Source organism: Leishmania major, chromosome 35 (genome assembly GCF_000002725.2).
Source record: "Leishmania major strain Friedlin complete genome, chromosome 35".
In the NCBI taxonomy this organism is placed as follows: Eukaryota; Euglenozoa; class Kinetoplastea; order Trypanosomatida; family Trypanosomatidae; genus Leishmania; species Leishmania major.
The window spans coordinates 1,210,253-1,233,990 of NC_007284.2; the positions used below are offsets into that span (position 1 = coordinate 1,210,253).

Genomic DNA, 23,738 nt, shown 5'->3' on the forward strand with positions numbered 1-23,738 from the left:
GGGTGTGTGTGTGCTTGCATGCCGTGGTCGCTGCGTGGACCGCCCCACTAGACAGAAAGTGTGCTGGGGAAGGGGGGAAAGAAGCATTGCAGCCGACCAGCCTCACGAACTCAGCGTTAACACTCCCTCGAGTTGCATGTCTTTGCGAGAAGCAGTAATGCTTCCCCCCTTTTTTTACGGCGCCACTTTGGTCGACCTGCAAGAACGGCTGCGTGAGATTCAAACGCGATTTTAACGACTGGGTGACTCATTCCACTCCGCAACACCCACAGCGCGTGGAAGAGCAAGCAGTCGTCTCTAGAAAAGATGAGGAGTCGCAGAGCCCAAAGCATAGAAAGGAGTGGTGAACCAGCCCTTAATTCTTTTGTTGTTGCTGTTGGAGGGGGATTGCCCTTTCGTTTTGTTGCCTCTATGTTCATCCAGAGGACGGAGATACTCAAGATGGTGAGGAGACAAAGCAAGAGAGTGAAGGTAAAAACGGGGGAGGGGAGGAGGAGGAAAGACGCAGAACAACAAAAAAGAGGAAAATGGTGATGGAGGGAGGAAGGAGGGGGAGAGGAGCGTGTGCCAGCGAGAGAGAGAGAGAGGCGAGAGAAAAAGATGCTCGACGGAACACGTAAGGCATACCAACAACGACACCCAACAGCCGCTAAGACGACGGGATGATACACCTCGCAAGATTAGAGACGCTGCAACAATGAAAGTAACCTTTTTTTTCCAGCCCGAGGAGGGTGGAGCTGCCTTCCACGTGGGCCCGCATGTCACAGCACTCCAGCAAAGGAGAGGGAACGTGGGGTAGAGAGAGAGAGACGTATTGTATACAACATGGCGCCACACCTGCGTACCGAAAAAGAAAGGGGAGCCAAACAAGCTAGCAAACAGCCATGGCAGAACGGAAGACACGCGAAAAGAAAGAACATTTACATTCTGTGCACAGCTCACCTGTGAGCGTAGGCGAACGTGCACCCGTGAACGCATCAGAGGCATCGATATTCTCAGAGGACATCACTGGAAACGAAAAGATAGCGACAGGGTGAGCGCAGACGAAGAACACAAAACGTCTGTCTCTCTCCTACCACTACCCACACACAAGGGGGCAGCTAACAACAAAAGAAAAAATATCGCCACTCCGTCGAGCGCGCGCGCACTCATGTGGCATGAGAACGGCGCGTGGTCCGTTTGTGTCGATGGGCAGGCAATGCTGCCTATCCGCATGGACACCTGGCTCGCAAGGATGTGATCACCGTTACCCTCAACAAGGGAGGCGCTCGGCAGGCCATGTCTAGGTGGACAATGACGTCATGGCATGAACGGACACCTCGAACTCGCGCGCGCCTTCCGGCGCTGACGCATGCGTCGATGGCATATCGATCATCATCTCGTTGGTGATTACAGGGGCCTCGCCTGAGGAGGAATAGTAGCGGTGCTGCAGAATCGCTTGCCCCATGCGACGACCCGGGTAGTAGCTGTCGTCGTTCTCTTCCGACAAGTCGGAGCCGCACCAGCGGGAGCACAAGCACCTAATGAAGAGGCGTCCAACGCCCAGCGGATGGCCGCCAAAGCCGTGCACGGCGGCTGTGAAGCCGTTGAAGCTCTCCTTACTACCAAAACAGTCCTCGTACTTCTCAATAAACCCGCCACCGTTCTTCTCCTCCTGAACAAGGGCCTCGTAGTGCGCTGGGAACATGCCCCGCTGTCCGCGCACCGCGGCGACGATGAACTCGTTGTCCATCCAGTCATTAGAGTTGGGGGACTCGAGCGCCTTCTTGACCTCCTCGCTCAAGATTGTGAAGCTCTGCGTGCAAAGCAGCTTCTCGAAGAAAACGCTCGTGCTGCCGAGCGCCCTCTTGTCACGCTTATATCCGCGCTTCCCCTTCAGCACGATCTCGCCAAAGAGAGAGGCGTAGTAAGTAAGAAACAAGCTACATAGGTCGCGCACCGTCTGGTCCTTTGGGTGCCGCATCCGCAGTATAGACAGCCCTGTCCGCAGCGCGCTCAGCTTGCCGGAGTGCGGCAGATGATCCCGGGTCTCATTCTGGTAATCAACGCGCTCACAGACGCCGCCGGGGCCGAGGTGGACCGCCACGACCGAGTCGAGTGGTACACGCGCCACATGCGGTAGCTGCGACGTGAGGATGCCGACCAAGTACGGCGGGGGCGCGGCCAGCACGTCGAGCAGTGAGGTTGGAAGAATTGGAATAAGAATATGCATCCAGTCGAACGGGGCAACCAACGCCTGCAGCGACATGACAACATTCGACACAATGGAGAAGTTCGGGCCCACGATGATGATGTGCTTCTCCAACATCAGGTCCGCCAAAACGGAGAAGAGATCGTCCATGTTAGGAAAGATGAAGAGCATGTCTAGCGGCGCCGTGTCGATGAACGAGCAGAGGCGATCATAGGGGCGATTAAAAGTCAAGCCAAGGTCGAGCGGGGTGTTGAACATGCCTCCCGACGGCGGCGTGGAGCACTTGCACAGAGCCTTCACGAGTTTCTGTCCGCCCTCCTGCCCATTTGTGACGAACAGGTAGGCGAGTCGATAAAAGAAGTTGCACCACGGGTATGGAGAGATGGTCACAACAGCCTCACCGTTCACAAAGGCCGTCGTGTGGCCATACTCGCGAACGCCTTTGCTATCTGTCAGCACAAACGTGTAGCTAAGCTGGTCCACCGTGTACGAGGTGCCGGCGTTTGCCATCGCGAACTTGCCTAAATTCGGGTACCTCAGTAGCGACGTCGCCGGCGTGTACGGGTAGGACCAGGAAATCTTTACCACCTCTTCCCCGCTCGGGTGCCGCTCCAGCCGCATGACGAGGAAGCAGTTGATGCAGCTGTGCTCGTTGCCCTTGTTGTAGAAAATTTCTGACTTGGAGGTGAAGGCGGTCTCCTTCTTGCGGTATCTCACGAAGGACTCGTTCACCTCGTGGAATTGGGAGCCCTCGTCGATAACGGTCCCCATGGCTTTGCTTCTAGAAAATTAGTGGCAGCTGCAAAACAGCAAACAAAATGGAGAAACGAAAAAGAAGAACCACAAGTGCATCTGACAGGGGTGGGGTTTCGCTCCACAAACCCCCTCGATGGCGAATTTTGGAACGCACGTGCACGGCCCGCCGCCGAAAACAAAAACCGAAAGCAGGGTGGTGGTGATCGTAGTGGTGGTGGTAGTGGTGAGGGGGCGGGGGAGAACTGGTTCGTGTGCCTTTCTCATGGAGTCGTAGCCCCGTGCGCACTCGAACGCAATGAAAAACGCTCCCCTATTATAGCGCGGCACTGTCGTGACGAGCCAACCTAGCAAAAACAAAGGCGGTAAAGACGAGAAGAGGACACACGGAGAGACAAAATGCAGTGGCCAGCGGCGTAATGACAAGGCAGTTGCGCGTCGCCACTGGAAACGCGTATGCTGCGGAGGATGCCCTTTTCCGCCGTGAGCGATTCGCGCGCGCCGCCTATGCCTCCCTCACACCTCGTGCCCTTCTTGGTACGTAGCCCCTCTTTGCTCGTGCTCTCAGTGATGGCAGATGCCTCTGTACCGATTCTCTTGCTGTTTTTGTGTGTCGTTCGCGAAGGAAGATCAAGGCAAGCCCACCTCGCGCAAGGGCGTGCACATTTTTGTGTTTTTTTTTTTGCGTGCAGAGATGGTGAAGTGGAGGGGGTGGAAGGGAATGAAAGGCAAGGGCGAACGAACAGGGAGCCACCGTGAACGGTACAAGCCCGCAGGATCGTGGTTGACTTGTGTCACATCTACACGGAATGCGTTTTTTTTCTGTTACTGTTGGTAGGTGAAGCAACCAATGGCAGGCAGCGCATGCACCGATAAAGGGGAGAAGTTGCGCACCACTTTCTCCCTCTCTACTCGAGGTGCTCAAGGGAGCGGGGTGAAGGGAGTGGAGAAAGGCGTGGTCGCGAAACCATCGTCCATGCCGACAGCTCTGCATCATACGCTTTGTTTTCGGCACAGGGGGGAGTGATACGTAGACCATCACAACAACACAGCGGCACTTGTGTCGCCGTCTCCACATTGACAAGCAAGCCAGAGGACCTGAGAACAGGCTCACAGGAAGATGCACGTTTCAAAGCGCTTCCGCTAGCTCGAGGGAGGAGAGCAAGAAGAAAGGAGGGAAGGGGGTCTTCTCTTGGCAAGAGCCTGTCTTCCCTTTCTTACCCCCACACCTTTCCACACACACACACACACGCACAGACAAACGCTGACGCACCTGCTACGCTTGACGGAGGTCACTTCGCCGGAAGCGCTTCTTGGGTTGCCCCCATTCCTGCCGATGAAAAGGAGGGGGATGCCGGGAGCGCGAGCTTGAGCTCCTTTTGAATGGCCTCGATCTGGGCCTCGAGCTGCGTGTTCATGGGGTGGTCCTCGCGCCCCCGCTCAAGCAGCGCCACCGCCTCTTCCGGACGGCCCAGCTTGTGCAGCGCGTAGGCGCCGTGAAGGTAACCCTGTACATTTCCAGAGGCTTCGACCGCCAACTTTGCACACTCGGCCGCCTCCGCAAGCTTCTTCTGACGCACGAGCAAACCCGCTTTCAGTGCCAGCAGCCCACCGAGTCGCGATGCCTCTTTGGCGTGGGCGATTCCAGCATCAACGCAGCGAACGGCGTTACGCATGTCGCCGCAGTGCAGGTTCGCCATGGCCATGCCCGCAGCCACTTTAACAAACATTGTGATATCCATCGGCTCATATTCATCCTCGGATGCCATAATCACACCGTCTGCACGCTGCTGCGACGGCAAGGACGCCGCGCCGTTGCCAGGGGTCTGGCCACCAGCCACAGTGGACGTCGCCTCCTCTCCCGACGCAGCCGTGCCACTGACAACTTGCACGCTTGACGTGGCCTCGTGCCCTACTGCTGCTACCGAAGGCGCTGCCTTGGGCGCATGGACCCCTGGCGCGGCAGACGCGGGGGTAGCTGCTTTGGCGGAGCAGCCATTGCGCTCCACCTCTTCGATCATTGCACGGAAGTTGTCTGGAAAACTGGACACGAGCTCATGCGCCTGCTCACCAGCCGATAGCGCGGAGGAGTTGGGATACAACAGGTAGCTCAGAGGCCGCTGCGCAATCACGTCCTTTACGCCGTATTCGAGCAACAGCTTGTTGAGGTGTGGTGCGATACTCGGAGTGGGGCTCTTGCTGTCGATCTCCTGCAGGATCTTGTTACCCAGCTCGACAATAATATCGCGCGACATGCTCTCTTCCAGCACCGCGCGCTGCTGCTCGAAACTCTCCTCCAGCACCTCTGGCACGTACTCCTTCACCCGCTCATCACGTGTTTGCGGCTTGTTCCAAAGACTCGTGAAAAAGTCCGTCTTGTTCACGCCGAAATTCAGCGATGGGAGAAGCGCTGCGAGCGTCCCGCTAGCTTTGAACATGATGATGATTTCCGGCCCTCCAGTGCACAGCTACACTCCGTCTATCTATCTGTGCATGTATGTATGTTTGTGTATATGTGTGTGTTGGGAGAGGAGACGCATAACACGCAAAAATTCAGCAAAGGGTGCGCTCGGGTCGGGGAGTCAACATGTGCCTGATACCTGCACGCCATCGAGTACCCCCTATTTGCTCCCGTCCAGGTCTCCGCGTCGCTGTCGGGAAAGCTGCAGTGGCAGGAGGGAGGTGATGGACAGAGAGCCGCATCCGCCTGCACCACTGCGGTGAAGAACACCGATTCGTGGTTGCGCGGAGGCAGGGTACCAAAAGGCAATATCCGTTACGCTCTTGCGACTGCTTCCGCTCTCGCACAACGCACTCCTTTTTTTTGCACGAGTACGGAGAGAGGGGGAGAGGGAGAGGGGAGGGACGCTACTGCCTGGCAGTTGTTGTCGTTTAATGCGTTTTGCTTGTTTGGTGAAGTGGGAGAGCAGCCGTGCGACTGAGACGGCCAACGCGCCTCCATCTCTAACTACGCCACGCAGTAGAGGCACCCTCATAGACGCAGGCGCACACGTGTGTTGTTCTCACTCACCGCTAGCAGGGAGCCCGCCGCTCAAGGGCGCTTCATGTCGTCAGCTCACTGGTGCACTCAGCGTTTTTTTTTTCGCGAGCGGCCTCGGCTCTCATCTGCGTCTCCTGGGGCCTCACTGAGCTCAGCCACCGCCCTTTCCCTGTGCTTCGACGAGACGCCTCACGACACCGTCGATGAGCGAGTTTGCGGGAATGCGTGCAGGCGGTAGCTGCGCGAGTACTTCGACCGCCCACTTAGCACTCTGTATCATCAGGAAAGGCTGCATCCACACCTTTTGCAACTGGGCCACTGGCGCCCGGGGCAGACAATGCGCGCTGGTCATCGCTGTCAGCAAGCCAGTCCTGCTCGCTGTTTCCGTTCGCATTTTTCTCCGCACGCAAAGCTAGTATCGCGCCGCTATTTCGCGCTTCCCCCCATCAGGAACGTGAGGTAACACTCGAACGCAACTTGGCGTTGCTTAGCATGGGCCAGCAGCTCCACCGCTGTGGAGAGTGGCGCAACGAAGAGAGCAAGACACAACATCGGCAGTTAACAACAACCAAGGGCACAACAGCATCGCCAAAATTGGTCACTGAAACGCGAGCCGCTACGTTTTCGTCCTGAAACATCTCGTGGTACAGCCGTCGATGTCTCAAGCGCAGCGAGCAGCGCCCCGTGTGGCTGCTGCTTTCTGGCTTCCAAGCCGAACGTCTCAGGGATGCCAGGGAGGATTTGATCCTGACCAACGTGGCGCCAGACACCTGCCAAGCGGGAAATGCGAAGAAAAGTGTGCGGCACACGAAGTGGGCTGAAAACACCTGCAGCGACGCAGCTCAACGCGTCACCCTCGTACATAACGTTCTTCTGCGAGGGGCGACCCCTTGAGGCCGATCACGGCCGTGTGCTGTGTCTCACGCGTCGTGGCAAAGAAGCACGGCGGAGCGCGGCCGTACGTGGACTTTCCAGTGCCCGAGAGATCGACAGGAAGTATCAGAAAGCCATGCAAGGGCAGAGAGCGCGAGGGAATGAAGGTGCAGCACGGCTGCGACGCGATCGGACCATAACAAAGAGTCAAAGGTGCATACAGTCGACACACACATGACACCCTTGAAGATTTGCACGTCGCATGCGAGCGACTGGACATTATAGCTCACGCAGATGAGGTCGGAGATGCATGCAGGCACGGCACGGCCCTGCTAGCGCCATTCCAGTGCTTTGGCGCAGCTCATGGCCGCCAGCGGTGTTGAGACCGTGCTTCTCTTTTCGCTGAGCCGGCGACTCGGCTACTCCGCCCGGCGCAGTTGTGGACGCCCCCACCAAGGGGATCCGTTCCCACTCAAAGAGGCGGCCACAAACACTTACGATGGTTCACACAGCCTATTCCAGGTGCGCCACCGGCAGTGAGTTCTGTCATTTCTCCATGTGTCCGCCAACACGAAAGGGCGTTTGGTGGCAACTGTGGCGGGCATCGTAGTCGCTTGCACAGGTGCGAACGACTCTGTTGACGTCGCCGCCGCTGATGAATGCGCGGCGCCTGCCACGTCTGACGGTCGTGCGATCAAGCAAAGTCACTTGCACCGGCATCACCCGTCTGATCCAAAGCCACCGCACCATCGCTGTAGACGATCCGCTTTTCAGCCCCTTTACGCTTGTCGTCCTTCAGCGCAGGGGTGCCGCACTGGCTGCCGCCGGTGGCGACGGGGTTTTCTGTGGGCTTGCCCTCATCACCTGGCCGAGGCTGCAGGAGCTTCGCACGCGTGACGAAGATTGCAGCCCCCATCCCATGACTCACCGGCACATACAGGCTTGACCTCTTGGGCTTGCTGCGCAGCAAGACCGCTGTTCACCGAGCCGTCGCCCGCGTGGCCGGAGGGTCATCGCACATGCACAACGGCGATCACAAAGCCAGGAAGCATCTCTCGCAAGGGGCACTCCAGAGCATGTTGCTCGGAACCGCGGTGCTAGACGTCGAAAAGCGTTTGCAGGTCACAGTCGTCGTCATCGGGGACCGAAAGGGCACAGCTTGCGGACGGTTTCCTCACCGCCTCGGAGGCTTTTTGTACCGTCGACACCGTTGCTCACCGTGGAATCACGCCAGTGCCTTCAGCAGCTTCCGCGCCACCGCGTACACTTTCACTCGCAGTCACAAACACCTCGACAAAGAAATCGACAGAGAGAAGAGGGACCCGAGAAGTGCACCCGCAGAAGATCGTTACGCCGAGTAAGAAGACGTCCAGACGATGATTAGTGAGTGAGAAACGTCGAGCTGCGGCACGAGCGAGCAGGTGGTGTCGCGTCTATACCGCTTTTGTCGACCCTGCAGGTGGACGCCATCGCCCGTCGTGACGCTGCAACACACCGCACCAAGTGACTCAGCGCAGACCTGAATATGGGCGCCTTTGTCCTCGCCTCCCCCTTTCTCCCCTTTGTCAGAGGACGGGGTGTGACGGAAACCAGCGAGGGAGCTTGGCAAGGGGGAAGAGGTGCGGGGCCGGAAAAAGGATGGAAGTAGTCCATAAGGCAGAGATATTCGATGGCGCCCGCAGAGTGCGGCGCTACAGCATTGCGGGCAGATGGGCGGGCTTGTCAAAGAAAGAGGAGAAAAGTAACGAAAAAAAAAGCCGTGTGTAGTGCGAGGGGCGTGGGGACGTACCAGAACATTTTCCCTCTTCGCACACAACCGCATCAAGACAAGGTCTCGGAAAGGGAAAGCCACAGCTCCAGTTCGCACCTCAGCTGGGGGGCATGACCGCAGACGAGGGAAGGGAAGCAGGCGGCCGGGACACCACCCAGATCGTCTGTCGCTCAGTCTGTCATTATCTCTCTCATACCCCTCCCCTTCCCTATGACTCGGCTACATGTAAGCGAACTGCACCCGCACACACACACACACACGCGCGCGCGCGCACTGGCGTGGCTTTGCTGTCTTTGCTCGTTTTGGGGGGCTCCTTTTTTTTTCTGCACATTACGAGAAGAGGCTTAGGTAATAGATGTGAAGGTCTGTCGTAGTGGCGAGTAAGCGGTAGATGTGCATATGGCAGGCCTTGTCCTTTGGAGGATTCCGGAAGAGAGAACAGAAAAGGAAACGGGAGAGAACAGAAGAAACCACACAAAAGGCGTCAAGAAGAACAGCGACCAAAAAACAGATGCACGCAACACCTACAACGCGTTAGAAAAAGCGATGACAGAAATGGAAACGCAGCGATGGATTACACCCTTGGCTGTCACAGACGTGACGAGCAAAGAGGACACGAGAGCTGACCCCCCCCCCCTTGACACGCAGGGGGGGGGCACGATTGCGGCCGAGCGGCCGCGCAGCCAAGCACGCACATGCACATAGGCAGCGGGCGTGTAAGTGATGGCGAAGGGGAACGGAATCGCGCACAGCAAAGATGTCAATGAAAGCGGAGAAGAGAACCCAGTGCACGGCAGCACCGGCCGGGAACGGTAGGCATAAGCCAAGTGTCTCGGACACTCACAGAGACAAGCCATTCCGCCTATTGCCTGTTACTCTTTGAGTGGAGAGCACCATGGGTACGCTGTTGCTTTTCTCAGTCTCACTCCCTCACTGCCATCCTCCCTTCGTCACTGGTCTCGAGACGGAGGACCTTCTGAAAGACTCGTGCAAACAAGGAGGAAAAAAGGTCACTACTGCGTCGCACACTCCACCTGCTGCGCGCCACTACCATGCGTGCTTCCCGCCGAGCGGCGAGAGCTGCCACCGCCACCTCCGCTGTGGCCACCACTCTCTTGCGAAGCCCACAGGCTCCGCTTCTGCTCCTCCAGCTGCTCGCGAGACTCGCGCAGCACCCGTGCCCTCACAGTGTTGCCGGGCGACGCGTCAGCGTCTTTCCCGGGTGTGCCGAACGCCTTCTTGATGTGCGCCTTCTGCTCATCGCTCAGCTTGTTGGGCATCTTGAGGTGCGTGAAGATGTAAACATCACCGCGCTCTCCGGAAGTGCCAGGCAAGCCCTCTCCAGTAACCTTGATCACCCCTTCTGGCTTCAAAATCTGATCGGCCGATGTTTCCACGTTGACGGTGCGGCCGTCGAGCAACCTCAGGGGCATGTGCAGCCCCAGAAGCGCCTCCTGCAGCGTCACGTCCTTGTTAACAATGAGGTCGTTGCCGCGACGCTGAAAGACACGGTGGGGAGTTAGCTCGATGTGCAAGTGCATGTCCGCTGGCGGCGCCCCAGGGATCGTGCCGCCCTCGCCGCGCACTACAAGTGTCACATTCGACGGCACCCCGGCTGGGATTTCAATGGTGACGTCCTGCGATACGGTGCGGTAACCCTTTCCGTGACACTTGTGGCATTGGTCCTCCAGCTTCGCCACTGTACCGGTTCCGCGGCACCGCGGGCACTCTGAGATCGTCTGTTGCACCATGCCGGGGCCCATCCGGTGCTGTTGCACAACGTGCCCGGAGCCGTTGCACTGGGTGCACTTAGGTTTCTCGGTCTTGCTTTTGGTGCCGAAGCCAGTGCAATCCGAGCACACCTGCGGGCGGTTCACGCGCATCGTCTTGGTCACGCCCTTGTACACGTCTTCCAACGTCAACCGCGTCCGCACCTCCAGCGGCTGGAGTGTGGGCGTCCCCTGACGGCCACCGGGGCCGCCGCCAAACATGTCGCCAAATCCGCCCATCCCACCCATTCCGCCGCGGAAAAACTCAGCAAAGATGTCCTCAGCTGAGCGGCCACCGGTGCCGAAGCCACCCATACCTGCGCCGCCCATGTTCGGGTTCGTGGCCGCCTCGGATCCGTACTGGTCATACACCTTCCTCTTCTCGGGGTTACTAAGCACCTCGTAGGCTTCGGCCACCTCTGCAAATTCCTCCTTGTTACCGCCCTGGTCCGGATGGGTCTCCAACGCGCGCTTCCGGTAAGCTTTCTTAATATCCTTCAAGTCGGAGTTTCGGTCGACGCCGAGCATCTTGTAGTAGTCCTTGTTGCCGCTCGAGTACAAACGAGCAGGGTTTGTGGAAGAACAGAAGGTGCTGGAGGCGCCAGGTGCGGCAGAAAGGGACGCGCCCGCACCCCAGGCGCCAGCTCTGCGCGCGGTCGACGCGGAGAGATAGCGGAACATGGCCAATGGCAAGGCTCTATAGAAATCCAGAGAGTTCGCGACGAGAGAGTGTACACGTCGGTGTGTTTGGAAGCGACCGCACAACGGGTCCGAACAGCGAGGAAGGGGGGGGGGGTGAAATAGAGGGTGACGTGAATCCTGTGAAAGGGGCGAGCGCCAGATGCGAGAAGCGTCCGCGACTCAGAAGCGCGTCGCGTTCTGTCCACTCCTCCCCGCCTTTTTCGGGTGGTCTCCTTGGGTTGCTGTTGGTATGAAACCACCACGCGTCTCACCACCGTGTCGCCTTTCAGCCCCGGCAATATCCGCACCGTAGAGGGTTGCCGTATGCTCCTCCCCTTACCAGAAACGCAACAAAAAAAAACAAGAAAAACAGACTTAGCCGTCACACACACACACATACACACACACACGTGTCAAACGGCGGTGCACGTCTGTGATGGTGGCCACGGCAGCGCGCGCGCACACGCACACACACGGAGAAAAAGAACACGAGAACACGTTTAGATTGCAGCTATCAATAACGAAAAGAAAAAGGAACTGTGAGAGACGAGACAGACAGAGAGGAAGAGAGAAACACACAAAGAAGGGAGGAGGAAAAATTGAGAGGAGACGCGAAATGAGGAGGGTGTGTGCGCGTGTGTAGGAGGGGCGACGGGGGAAGGGGGAGCAACTTCGTCCAACGAGCAAACGAGTGAAAGACGCACGGGGGGGGGGGCTAATATGTCGGCGTGAAGACCGCTGCCGCTACTGCTGTTGCTGATGTGCTGGCGAGTTGGGCGCAACGGGGACGCTAACACACAAAAACCCACTGGGGCGTATGCGGTGTGATCTGTTGCCAAACGTGGTTATGTGTGTGTGTGTGTGTGTGTATGCGTGCGCGCGTACGTATGAGAGATGCTTCAATCGCTGAGGACCTGGGGGTGAGAGGGACGGAGGGAAGGGAAACTGACAACAAACAAAAAAGAGCCCTTTTTGCGGTTGTTTTCTTTTGTGCCGTGCAGCGAAATCATCGAGTGACACTCGGCGACGCAAGATGGAGAGAGCCGAATAAAGAGTGGTAGACACGGGTTAAAGGGGTTCAGAGTTGGCGCAGCGCAATTTCACGTCCTATGCAAGGTGAAGCGGGCATCCGGTTCGGCGTGCTTTCATGTTCGTTCCTCTGCCTCTTTTCCAGATAACAGAAGAAAGTAGACCATTTTTCGTTTCCCTTTTTCGCATATCGCGGCAGGTAAGCTACTGCACAATCACCCGTGTGAGTACACAGTGAAGCTTTAGCAGTACACGAGCAGCAGCGGTCCAGCAAGAGACGCTGCTCACACCGAGTTGGTTGCTCACATGCCATAGAGAGATCTACAGTCAGCGCATATCCTCCACGTGCGCTATCCGAACCAATTCACTAGCGGCGATCAAACCACAAGTGTGCCCGCAGGAGTTGTGCGAGGTGTGAGTGGGAGTCGGAAGGGGGAGAAGGTCATACTGTGCAGACCAACAGCAGCAAGCTGAGGGATGCGCAGCTTCAGGAGAGGAATGGAGACCAGCGAATGCACTGCGCAGCCTCACCTCTTCGCAAGGGTTGAGAAAGACACAGGGGGAGGGAGAGAGATGCTTCTACCCTCCGTCCGACCACAGGGACAAATCCGCACAGGCACGCATTGGCACAATCACCCTCCACCGTCGTGCTGCTGTTTGGGTTGAGCAGAAGACAACAGTCTAATCTTCGTTGTTTTTCTGGAACCTCTATGTGGATGTTCGACAAGTGGGCACGAAAAAGAAGCGCAGGCATGACGTCGGAGTATATATGTCCGTCTCCCTTTTCTACAGGAACCACACCAACCCTCGCACCCTTTGTACCATCACCATGATCATACACCCCTCAGCCCAAAAGTGCAAGATGTAAGGAAAAGAGAAACTGAAAAAAGTGCATGCTCGAGATTGCCGCAGTGGTATACGACTCCCCGCGCGTGTTAAGAGAGCGGAAAACGTGGAGAAGAAGAACCGAGAGGGCAAGCGATATGGGGTGCAAAGAAAGCTCTTGACGGCACTTACCGCTGCCCACGCACCGCTTAAGCCCGTCTGCGCGCCCGCCATCCACCACCATCGCCCCTCCTTCCTCTTCCCCTTGGGGCTTTGTCCCCGTTGCAGGTTGACTTCCCTCTGTGCCAGAATAAGACAGGTCAAACACAGTCAAGGCATACAAAGCAAGGGAAAAAGAAAAAGCAGGTCAGCGGTGGTGATCACAACCAGTCATCGCGAGCAGATACAGCTTGAACGAAGTTCATCTGCGACATCGCATTATGGTGGGAGGAGAATCGTGCCGCAACACAGAAAAGAACGCATCCGGGACGAGGCACGTGCTCACCCTCTCTGTAAAAAAAGCTGGCACACGCCCCCACACACCCCTGCTGCCTTGCGTCTTGCAACGATGCGACACTCTCCCTCTCGGAGGCAGCTCAGGCATTCGCAATATGCGCGCGGTAGTGGCAGTTCTCACTTCGGTGGTTGCCGCCGCAGTGCTTGCACGGGTTCGCACGGAAGCAGTTCGCGGTACTGTGTCCTAGCTGGCCGCAGCGGTCGCACTTGAGCAGCTCGGGGTGCTTCTGGAAGCAATTACGCGCCGTGTGGCCCGTGACGCCGCAGAAGGAGCAGCGCATGTTGCCGTTGAGCTTGCGGAAACACTCCGTCTCCGTGTGCCCCTTGCTACCACAGAAGCTGCAGACCCCGCCGGGCCCAATGTACCTCTCCAGCCAGGCCGTGTTCACCTGAGCCGGCTGGGCGTCGGCCTCTTCTGTCACCGCATGTCCGACGCCGTAGTGCTGGACGTACTGAGCCGTCAGCCGCTCCACCGCTGCCTCCGACACCTGCTGCGTCAGAGACGGAAAGTACGTGGAGAGGAGGTGAATGTGCCGAACATCGTCGGCGGCGTACTCGAGGAAGTGCTCCGGCAGCGGTCGCGTATCCCAAACGGGGCGGTCGCCAACCATCATGGCTGTCTGCACGGCGGAGTCGCCCTCCTGCCGGTGGATACCGGCGACACTCTTAAGCACGTACGTCATGCCAGACCGCCGGTTCACGCTGCGCAGCTTCCACTGCACGGAGGTAAAAAGGAGCTGCAAATCCAGCACACGCCTCGGCGTCAAGTCCATCTGCGTGCTCAGTGCTTCGATGTCGCGTCGGCAGTCGAAGAAGAGCTTTCGAATCGTCTCGTCGTGGAACAGGGGCCGGATAGCCTGCATGAAGACCGGCACTGACAAAGAGAGAACGTCAAACAAGAACACAACGGGTACCACGTCACTGCAGGTCTGCACAAGTGAGACACGACCGAGCTGAGGCGTCTTGATTGCCTCTGGGGTGCAGAAAGCCTCGACATCGATGGCGATTTGCCGACTGCGCTGCAACACCCCAACGGCTTCTTTCAGTTCCTGCTCAGTGCTGATTACCTTGTATGGATACTTCAGAATGGCGGCGCAGTCGCCGCTCACAGGAAAGGAGGAGAAGCGTGGCGACACGTGCGACCAAGACGTCCTTTCTGGGGCGGTACTAACGGCACCACCGCTGCTGCTGCTTCCATCGACGTCATGCGCGCTCGACGACAAAGGCGTGCTCTGCGAGATCGTGCGTGCTGGTGTAGCCGCAGCACTCCGCACAAGTCCACGGAATGCAGCACAGGCGTAAAGCTGACAAGTCCTCATCTTTCCGTGAGCCGGCCTAGAAACGGCAAATAGAGAGAGAGAGAGAGAGAGCAGTGCGGTGGCAAGGTCAAGGAGGGGCGTCCTTATCGCGTCTCAGATGGTAACTGGCACAGGGTTGTCTCCTCGTGCTTCAGACAACACTTCCTTCTCCTTTCCATAGATCTACCGTCTCGCAGAGACACACACAACGCAAAGACGACAGCGAGCACACACACACACACGCACACACAATTGTGGCACGCCCTTAAAGAGGAAAGCGACAGAGGTGTCAGCGGAAAGATACTGTGGAAACACCCAAACAGAAGATGAAAAAAGTGGGAGAGAGAGGAAGGGACGGGCAAGCGAGCACGCGGCGAGAGAAGAAGAGCAGCTTCAGCGGATATGTCCGCGTCTCCACTTCGTTTCGCAAACTGCGCGCGCACTCTTCTCTTTCTACCTTCTTTTTTGGTTTGTTTGTTTTCTTTATGAATTTTGACAACACCTTCTCGTTACTCTTTCTGATCAGAGAAGTTACGCTTACTTGGCGAGAACGGAAGATGGAGAAGCGAGCTGGGGGCTGAAGCAGAGCGATGCTGAGGTGAATTCCGATGGACGATGAGGCTGACCGTGTTGTTCGAGACACACGCGCAGGGAAAACAAGTAAGGGGGAGTAATGGAGAGCGAGAGAGGGGAAAGAAAGAGATCCCCGTAGTCCTTATAGGCTTCGAAGGGGCGTGGCAAAGAAACGCAGGCACACCACAGAACGAAAAGGGAGGTGATGTGTGCACGTCCACGCGCACGCACACACAAGATGCAGGGGGAGTGAGAGAGGCAGGCGATGGGTCAATAAGAGGAGAAGCAAAGGGAAAAGAATGCCCGGCAAAGGGTCTCACGAAACAACGACAGCGCACAAGAAAAAAGGCCGAAAAACGGCGGAAGCACGAATTCAGGCGCGCACGTCAGAGACACCCGGCGGCAGCAACGACAACAGCGGCAATGAAAACACACACAAGCACAGAAAAACAAAATGTCGTAGTAGGCGGGATGTCAGGTGAGATAAAACAAAAGGAAAGACGGCTTCACTCCTCCCTCTACCCTCTGTCTCTCCGCCAAGGGTCACGCGAGACTTCTTCCTGTGAAGCCGATGCGAAGACGGTCGACACAGAGGAAGAGCAGAAACAAAACAAAAAAAAAACAAAAAAAGTGAGTGCAACTCAAGCTGAAAAGTGTACTGCCTCAGTGTATGCGCGCTCGCTTCAGTGTTTCGCATAGAGAACGAGTGCAGAGCTCAGACAGCGCGGAGGAAGGCCCAACAAAAAGACAAGGAGAAGAGAGCAGTTTACTGTGAGAGGGACAGAAGATGCTTTTGAGAGCAGCATAAGCTCAGTCGGTTGTGAACGGCTGCCAGCGAGAAAAGGATATGCTGGAGCTACCGCTGCGGCAGCGGTGGGAAAGGTGCGACTTTACCTGAACTAGAAACCAAACGAAGAAGCCGGGGCAAACGGAATGATTATGCGGTCGTTGCTCCAGTCGAGTGCACCTGCTAGACACACTCTCACACACTCAAGCGTTGTATTAATACCTTTGTGTGCGTGTGTTCAGGGTTAGGCGTGTGGGGGTGGTCGCGATGAATGTGTTTTCTACGACGAGCACCACCTGCATCGAGGTTGGTGTTGAGGCAAGGGAGAAAGCGCGAGAAGGTGCATACAGAGATATCAAGTAGCACACACGACAGCAGTCAGGGCGACGAGAATAACCGCAACGCAAAACGCACACACACACACACACACGAAAGAAAAACGTGCTCGGGCAGTGCGCGAAGAGCAGCGTGCATCTTTTTTGTTTCTGTCGACCTTGTTTGGTTTCCTGTGCACGTGCTCCATAAAAGACATGGACGAGGCAGTTCAGAGGCGGCGGCAGTGGTACCTTCGCCTTACGGCCGCTCCTTCGCGGCGGAGTGCGGTCCATTTCTCTGCCCTGTTGCCGCAGGCAGCCGTCAGCGGCTTCACCGACTCGAAGACAAGTTGAGCGACAGGAATAAAGTGTGTTTTTTTCTTAGTTCCCTGCAGACTTCACACACGCGCTCTCACGCAACATGCGCATATGTCCTAGCCAACAGCCGCCACGCACGGGGGGGGGTATTCGATATTCGCCGCTAGCGCGCTATCATGGTCGTACACTAGCGTCCTGAAAATCCTTTGGGGTGTACGGCTAGCTCACCGTGAGCATGTCCAAGTAGTTGCGCATCATAAACCATAGGAGACCCTCCTCACCAACGGCGTCCGCTGTGGGGCGGTCTTCGGTCCACGTTTCAAAAGACTCGACAGACGGTGCGCGGCCAAAGATCCAGATCTCTGGCTCTAGCAAGAGGGAGCGCTGCTTTGTGGACGAGCGAGGTCCTTCATAGTGCAGCACGACCAGCGCCGCGTCGGTCGCGGCACTACAGCTTGGTGGGGGGACGGCTGTAGAGCCCTGCGGCATCCCTAGGTACGTCCGTAGTCTGTGCTTCAACCGGTACAAGAGTCCAGCGCAAGGGTCCACGTCCAATCTAGCCGCCTTTGCAGGACTGAGCGGATTCAGTCGGCTCCCAAACCACGTGGGCCCTGGTCGAATCCCCCATCCCCACTCGTACCGCGCGGTGCCATACACACGCAGCATACACCCGCTCGGCAGCAGCACATCCACATCGCGATTGGTCCACGAGTGCCGCACAACCTCGCGCAAATCACTCACTCGCGAGCGTAGCACCGGGCTCATCGTCACAACCGTGTCACCCTGGTCACGTCGAAGTGGGATGACGACGTAGTCGTGGCCATCATACATCTTTGGCGGTCGAGGCGCCCGGTAGAACTGGCCTGTCGGCGAGTACTCAATGTAGACGTGCCTCAACCGCCCTATGCCCTCGAACGTTTGCCAAGCACGTTCAACGAGGTAGCGCAGAGAGGCCGGCATTTCCGCGAGGCGAATCCGGTCTCCCGAGCCCCACGGTGCCTTCATGAGCTGGATGTCCTCGGGATGGTCCGCGATGACCCGTGTATGCTTCAGGAATCCAAAGTCAAGCGGCGTCGACGACGCTGCGCCGGGATTGGACGAGGCGCGCGCGTCCACCTCACCGCTTTCCAGCGCCTCCCTCGCGATCGCCAGCTGCACTGATCGTTCGATAGCGCGGATTTTGCGCGGATCCACGGTGTTGCCGAGCGTCTGCGACCAGCGCTGAACCTCGTTAAGCAAAACGTTTCGCATCTCCGGCGGCAGAACATTGCTTCGCACGCACACCCCGATGTTCTCCTTTGCCGTGAGGGCGACACCGTGTGCCCCCTCTGTCGCCGCGTGGGCTGCAGGTGTGTTTTGTAGTTTGGCTCGCTGCCGCTGCAGCGGTGCCGCGACCGCCTCAGCCGCTGCCACAGCACTGGCCGGTGCGACGCGGCGAAAAAATTCCATGTCGGCATCCGTCATGGTCGGGTACGCGGCGCCATCCGGGTCCATCAGCTCCTCTCTCCACTGGTACGCCAAGCGCTTGCGAGTGGCCACGAAGCCGCCAATGACGATGGTTGGAACCGCCAATGCGGTGTACCACGACTGAATCCCAAGCATGGCAACGGCCTCACCGAATCTGTATGCACGCTTGTTGTCTTGGTGCTTGTTCTGAAACGTTGGCACACGCACATTGCGTCCGCCAGTTCAGTGTAAAGATGCTGATGCCTCGTTTTGTGTATGTGTGGCGAGCACACCCATCAGTTGAATGGCGGCGAAAATGGAAAAGGAAGGGCAATACAAAAGGCGGCAACAGCGCAGCCGAAAGATGGAGAAGAGGGGTGGCAAGCAGAGTCGAGGCAGTGCAGTTTTGACGTCGGAGTAATCGCTCTTACAACGTAAAGTGCACAGCGTGAAAAGGAGACGCGAAGGCGATGCCGCTCGCGCGCGTACATGTACACGAGCGAGAAGGTTGCCTGCTTCACCTGTCAGGCCCTTTCCCATCCTGCAAAATGGAGAAGGAGTGGGGGGGGGGGCCGAGTGGAGTGCTGGCAGTGCTAGAGAGACACCTTCCCCCATGACCATGAGGACAAGAAAACATAAGCGTGGAGTGTAAGCTGCTTCTATGCGTTCTTCGCGTTTAGTGGTCCTTTGTTCAACGATAGGCTGAACCTGATGAACGCAAAAGGCAGCGGGAGAAAAACCGAACACCCCATCAGCGCTGACTTCTTCTTCAACCCCTCTCTCCAACGGTGGCGAGCAACTGTGCAGTCCACCTTGGTTGTCGATCCGCGCGCCTCAGCACACACACACACACACAAACGCTGTGCAGGGAGTGATGCGCAGAAATCTGGCCAGCACCCTCTGCTCGGCGGTGAGAGAGCTCTCCTAGCGATACAGGCAGTTGGAGCAGAAGCCGTCGACACATATCAGATGAGTACGCAAGAGAGAAAGGAAAGAGGGTGCAGCGTGCTGCGCTCCACATTGAGGGACTCCCTGACAGCACTCAACCTTATCAGCTGCTAGTGTTTTGTTTGTTGCTTTTTCGCGCTGGAGGTTGCCCCTGCTCCTGCATCCTGCACCTTGAGCACTCCTGCCGTCGCCTTTTCGTTGAGTGGTTCACTCTTGTGCCTGTCTGGGTTGACGAAAAACACAATGTTGCCGTGCTTCCACCCGTGGTTCGGTGGCACGTCCTCCGTAGACAGCTGCCCTATCAGCGCCTTCACATCACACCAACCGCCACGCGTGCGAAATCCTTCCCTCGGGCTTCTCGCAGGAGAAGCCGCAGTTCACGTGACAGCACGATTCCTGCTCCGTCAGCCTAAGTTGCGTCTTTGACGAGAACGGCGAGTGTGCACCTCGCCTCCGACGAATCGCTAATGCGAAGCAATTTCCTGTGAAGATCCTTTTGTGCGCACACCCATGCGATGACCGACGTCTCTTACGCGCAGAATGGTTTACACATGCTCCGCTGCTTGAGCTGCACGAGGTTGTGTCTTTTTTTTTCCGTGCTTTATACGATATTTTCGCCTCCTTTGTCTCCGAAGGCCGCAGTCGCCTACAGGTCACAGTGATGCTAATCCTCGCGGGGGTTGAGTTAAAAAGAGCCCAACGACCCCCAGAAGGGAGGAAGTACAGGTGAGAGCACATACCGTTCATTCCTCTGTCCTGTCTGACCACTTCAGCAGACGTCCTACACCACTCCCAAGAATAGGGAGGGCTGCCATTAGGTCAGCCTCCCACACAGACTATCGCTGTCTCAGTGCAGCCCGGCGCTGTGCAGTTTGTCGTTGCTTGCTTCCAACGGCTATTCTACCACGCACACGTCAAGGAATTGCGCACACACACAACCACAGCTCACCCGCCTCTGCGGCACCACGGCTACACTCTGGTCGTCAAGGACACACCGCCCTGCCGCAAAATCGAGCCACGCGCCTCGGGCGCCGGACGGACCCCACTGGGGTCCGCATGCCTCGATCCAAGCGGGTCGCGTACAGCGTCCTGCGCTCCACAGGGGCAGTGGCGACGGCGTCTCTGTCGCCGCGCGGGACAGGGGGCTGCGCCACCGTGCACGCCGCACGAGCTCGACGAGGAGGTGGGACAGCCGCAGGGCAGGGGGCCCTCTGAGACCCGGCCTGCGTGTTGTCCTCCTCCGCCCAGAGCCGCTGCAAGTCGCGCTATTCCGTGATGTGGCGCGGTGACTCGTCGCATGGGTGTCTGCAGGGCTCGGTGGTGCTCTCGTCATGCTTCCGGCGTCTGCGCCTCATCAGCCCACCCCGTCGGGATGTAGAGGGGCTGCCGCATGCTTCGCAGGCATGCTCGCCGGGGGGTGATCGGCATGCGCCGCTTCGCGCCCCTCCCTCGCGCGCCGCTGACCGCCGGATGCTTTGCCTGGGTGTGGTACGCCGTGCCAGCTGCGCTCCACAGCGCCTGCGCGCAGTTGCGGCATCCCGCGGCCTGCTTCAAGACGGCGCCCCACCCGCTTCTCCGCCCGCGCGCCCTTCGGAGCCGCGAGGCGATGTCCAGGCGGGGGGGCCGGCGGATATGCATGTGCGCTGGCCCCGCGTACGGCTCCTAGACTGTCGCGCTGAGGATGCACAGAGGGGGGGGGTGCCGGGGGCAGCGATGGACACCAGACGGCGGAGCCCCGGTGCAGCGTGTGTGAGATGTGCCGCAGCGTCGCATGCGTCGAGAAGTCAGTGAATCTCACATGGCGTACGAGCCCACCGCGCCGGATCAAGCGTTCTCATCGCCGACACAGGCGGAAGTGCAGACTCTGGCGAGTGGGAGGGGTGCTGCAATGCTAGCGCAGCAGTTGGGAGCACGCCACATGCACCCCGTGAAGCCACTGCCAGCCACCCGCCGCTGCAGGGATGCGAGGCGCGGACAGGTGCCGGTGCGGATCTGGGCGAGGCGGGTCTGACGTCGGCTCTTCAGCTCCACATGTATGATCGTTAGCTGCGGGACGGCTTCCGCCTGGCATCTTCTATCTTGGCGTGTCGCATTGTGTTGGTCGCTTGAGGTTCAGCTCTGCCGCAGCGAGCACAACAAAAAAGGGGTATATTCCCCTCGCTGGACTTCGCCTCTGCTTCACCACTCCAGAAGCATCGGGGTGGCTTTCGTGTGGCTTGCCGATACCCCTTCTCCTCACGCCCCCACTTTGTATTGCGGACAGCCGGGTTGGCTACGCAGCACACGCACATAAGCCACAACCCGTCCCGTGCGGAAAAGAGAACGCAGAGAAAAAGTTCGCTCAACAGTGCGAGAAGTGGTGTGCTGCGCCGTAGCTGGTACTGCAGGAATGCTGGCGTCAGTGGGGCGTGCAGCGAGCTTTCCATGACGGCAAGAAAGATAAGGTGGAGAAGCACAACAGGTGCTTTTTTCGAAAGGTTTAAGCACTCCGTCACCGGCTTCCCGCCCCTTCCTCCGCGGTCGCCTGCGTGGAGGACTCGAGATGGTCTGCTAAGCCATCTTTGTGCGCACGCCCAGGACGGCACCAATCAGCGAAAGAGGGATGTGAGGGCAGGAAAGGGTCACGGAGGAAGAGTGACGCTCCCTCAACCATTACCCTCCTCGCCACCCTCCAGCCGAGAGTCCTCCTCTGCCGTGAGAGAAAACAGCAGTTGGGCGAACTTCACCACTTACGGTGGTAGATAGGCTTGTCGCGGCGACAGGAGACAGCGCTGACGCATTGCGGGGTGGGTGTGCGAAGGCCAGTCACATAGGGCGGAATACTTGCATTCGTGCCGCAAAAAGGTCGAGCACGGCCAACAAGAGCGGTGGCATTCACGGGACCCGAAGGGCGGAGCGAACGAATTGTGGTCAGCGAGGCAGACAGGGAAGAAATACAGCACAAAAAAGAAGAATGCGGGGACCTTACGCAGTGCCCTGCTCCTTCATATCCGCCTCCGCCTTCTCCATCATCGTCTTCTCGTTGAGCAGCTCAATGTAATACCCGTCCGGGTCGACTACAAACGCCATGAAGCCGCTTTCGTCTTCGTAGTCGATCGGCACGTCATGCTTGCGCATATCAGCCACCAGCTCCTTGACGTCCTCCACCCCAATGGCAATATGACCGTACGCTTCGTCGTGTTTGTAGGACGTGACACCGTAGTTGTACGTCAGCTCCAGAACCGTCGAGCTCATCTCAGGTCCGTAGCCAAGAAAGACGAGGGTGTACTTGTCCTCCGGGACATCCCACTTCCGTAGCACCTTCATCCCCAGACGCTCCGTGTAGAACTTGATGGAGCGGTCGAGATCGCCGACGCGAATCATGGTGTGCAGCATACGACGAGACGGCATATTCCTTGCCTTTGTCGAGCTCCTTGGTGCAAGAAAACACAAAACGGATGAGAAGAGAGAAAACCTGTCACGTCGAAGACAGCAACCGAAGCGATGTGAGGCAGGGGAGCCACAGGCAGAGGTGCGATACGTCAGCAGTGCAAAAATCCAAGGTATCTGGGCGTGCGGGCAATATCCGATTCCGTCCCGATGCACGCGTGACGACGTGGTGATTGATAGAAGGGAGAAAGGAAAGATAAAAAAAAGGCCGGCAGAGTGAGGTGTAGAGCAAGCGCATACGTGAGCAGTAGCAGAGAGTCCAGACACCGTCGCAAAACAACGCATGCATTTCGCTACGGTAATCAGTTGAAGAGGGATCCTCCATTGTGTCAGCGTGTTGTTCTACCACGCACACGTCAAGGAATTGCGCACACAAACAACCACAGCTCACCCGCCTCTGCAGCACCACGGCTACACTCTGGTCGTCAAGGACACACCGCCCTGCCGCAAAATCGAGCCACGCGCCTCGGGCGCCAGACGGACCCCACTGGAGTCCGCATGCCTCGATCCAAGCGGGTCGCGTACAGCGTCCTGCGCTCCACAGGGGCAGTGGCGACGGCGTCTCTGTCGCCGCGCGGGACAGGGGGCTGCGCCACCGTGCACGCCGCACGAGCTCGACGAGGAGGTGGGACAGCCGCAGGGCAGGGGGCCCTCTGAGACCCGGCCTGCGTGCCGTCCTCCTCCGCCCAGAGCCGCTGCAAGTCGCGCTATTCCGTGATGTGGCGCGGTGACTCGTCGCATGGGTGTCTGAATATGCATTTCGACGTTGATACTAAGAGAGCGGCGCGAGCAGGCGGTTGTGTTTCTGCTTTCTTCTCAGCGACTGTCGCGCATTGTGTCACAAGAGATAAGGCGCGCTCTGGCCCCTGGAGGAATACACACTAGACTGGTGCGCATTGTTTCACTCGCTTATTCTTTATCGTTGCTCTGTCGCGCTACAGTGACGTTGCAGAACGCAGAATAGCCGGTGAACGGTCTATTGGCCCAGCAGCAGCGATCACGGACCCACGCCAGAATTTTCTTATCTCCAGCATCGAAAAAAAAAAAATAACAAAGAGAACGGGAGAAGGAAAGAGCTTGACGAGTTCCTCTTGGTTTGGTTTGGCGCCATACGCCGGCAAAGGTCGCGCAGCGCACGGGGGTGCTGCGCACCGATGAGCTGTATGAGCGGGTGGGGAGACAACATGGTAAAATAAGAGGCAGGCGGTTAAGACAG

At 57.8% G+C, this 23,738-nt stretch overlaps 6 protein-coding genes across 6 annotated transcripts; all 6 read right to left on the bottom strand.

Annotated features, from left to right (window-relative positions):
• Positions 1-1,282: 1,282 nt before the first annotated feature.
• Positions 1,283-2,962, bottom strand: LMJF_35_2960 (conserved hypothetical protein; the record flags this gene model as incomplete). Its single annotated transcript, XM_003722642.1, has 1 exon — positions 1,283-2,962. One exon carries the CDS (start codon positions 2,960-2,962, stop codon positions 1,283-1,285), a length of 1,680 nt encoding a protein of 559 aa, XP_003722690.1.
• Positions 2,963-4,236: 1,274 nt separating this feature from the next.
• Positions 4,237-5,382, bottom strand: LMJF_35_2970 (conserved hypothetical protein; the record flags this gene model as incomplete). The annotated part of the gene is made up of 1 exon (XM_003722643.1): positions 4,237-5,382. One exon carries the CDS (start codon positions 5,380-5,382, stop codon positions 4,237-4,239), a length of 1,146 nt encoding a protein of 381 aa, XP_003722691.1.
• A 4,220-nt stretch (positions 5,383-9,602) lies between these two features.
• Positions 9,603-11,039, bottom strand: LMJF_35_2980 (putative chaperone protein DNAj; the record flags this gene model as incomplete). Its single annotated transcript, XM_003722644.1, has 1 exon — positions 9,603-11,039. One exon carries the CDS (start codon positions 11,037-11,039, stop codon positions 9,603-9,605), a length of 1,437 nt encoding a protein of 478 aa, XP_003722692.1.
• A 2,450-nt stretch (positions 11,040-13,489) lies between these two features.
• On the bottom strand, positions 13,490-14,728 carry LMJF_35_2990 (conserved hypothetical protein; the record flags this gene model as incomplete). Its single annotated transcript, XM_003722645.1, has 1 exon — positions 13,490-14,728. The coding sequence occupies one exon, from the start codon at positions 14,726-14,728 to the stop codon at positions 13,490-13,492; it is 1,239 nt and encodes a 412-aa protein (XP_003722693.1).
• Positions 14,729-16,918: 2,190 nt separating this feature from the next.
• Positions 16,919-18,301, bottom strand: LMJF_35_3000 (conserved hypothetical protein; the record flags this gene model as incomplete). The annotated part of the gene is made up of 1 exon (XM_003722646.1): positions 16,919-18,301. The coding sequence occupies one exon, from the start codon at positions 18,299-18,301 to the stop codon at positions 16,919-16,921; it is 1,383 nt and encodes a 460-aa protein (XP_003722694.1).
• Positions 18,302-22,057: 3,756 nt separating this feature from the next.
• On the bottom strand, positions 22,058-22,483 carry GLO1 (trypanothione-dependent glyoxalase I; the record flags this gene model as incomplete). The annotated part of the gene is made up of 1 exon (XM_003722647.1): positions 22,058-22,483. One exon carries the CDS (start codon positions 22,481-22,483, stop codon positions 22,058-22,060), a length of 426 nt encoding a protein of 141 aa, XP_003722695.1.
• Between the last annotated feature and the right edge of the window lie 1,255 nt (positions 22,484-23,738).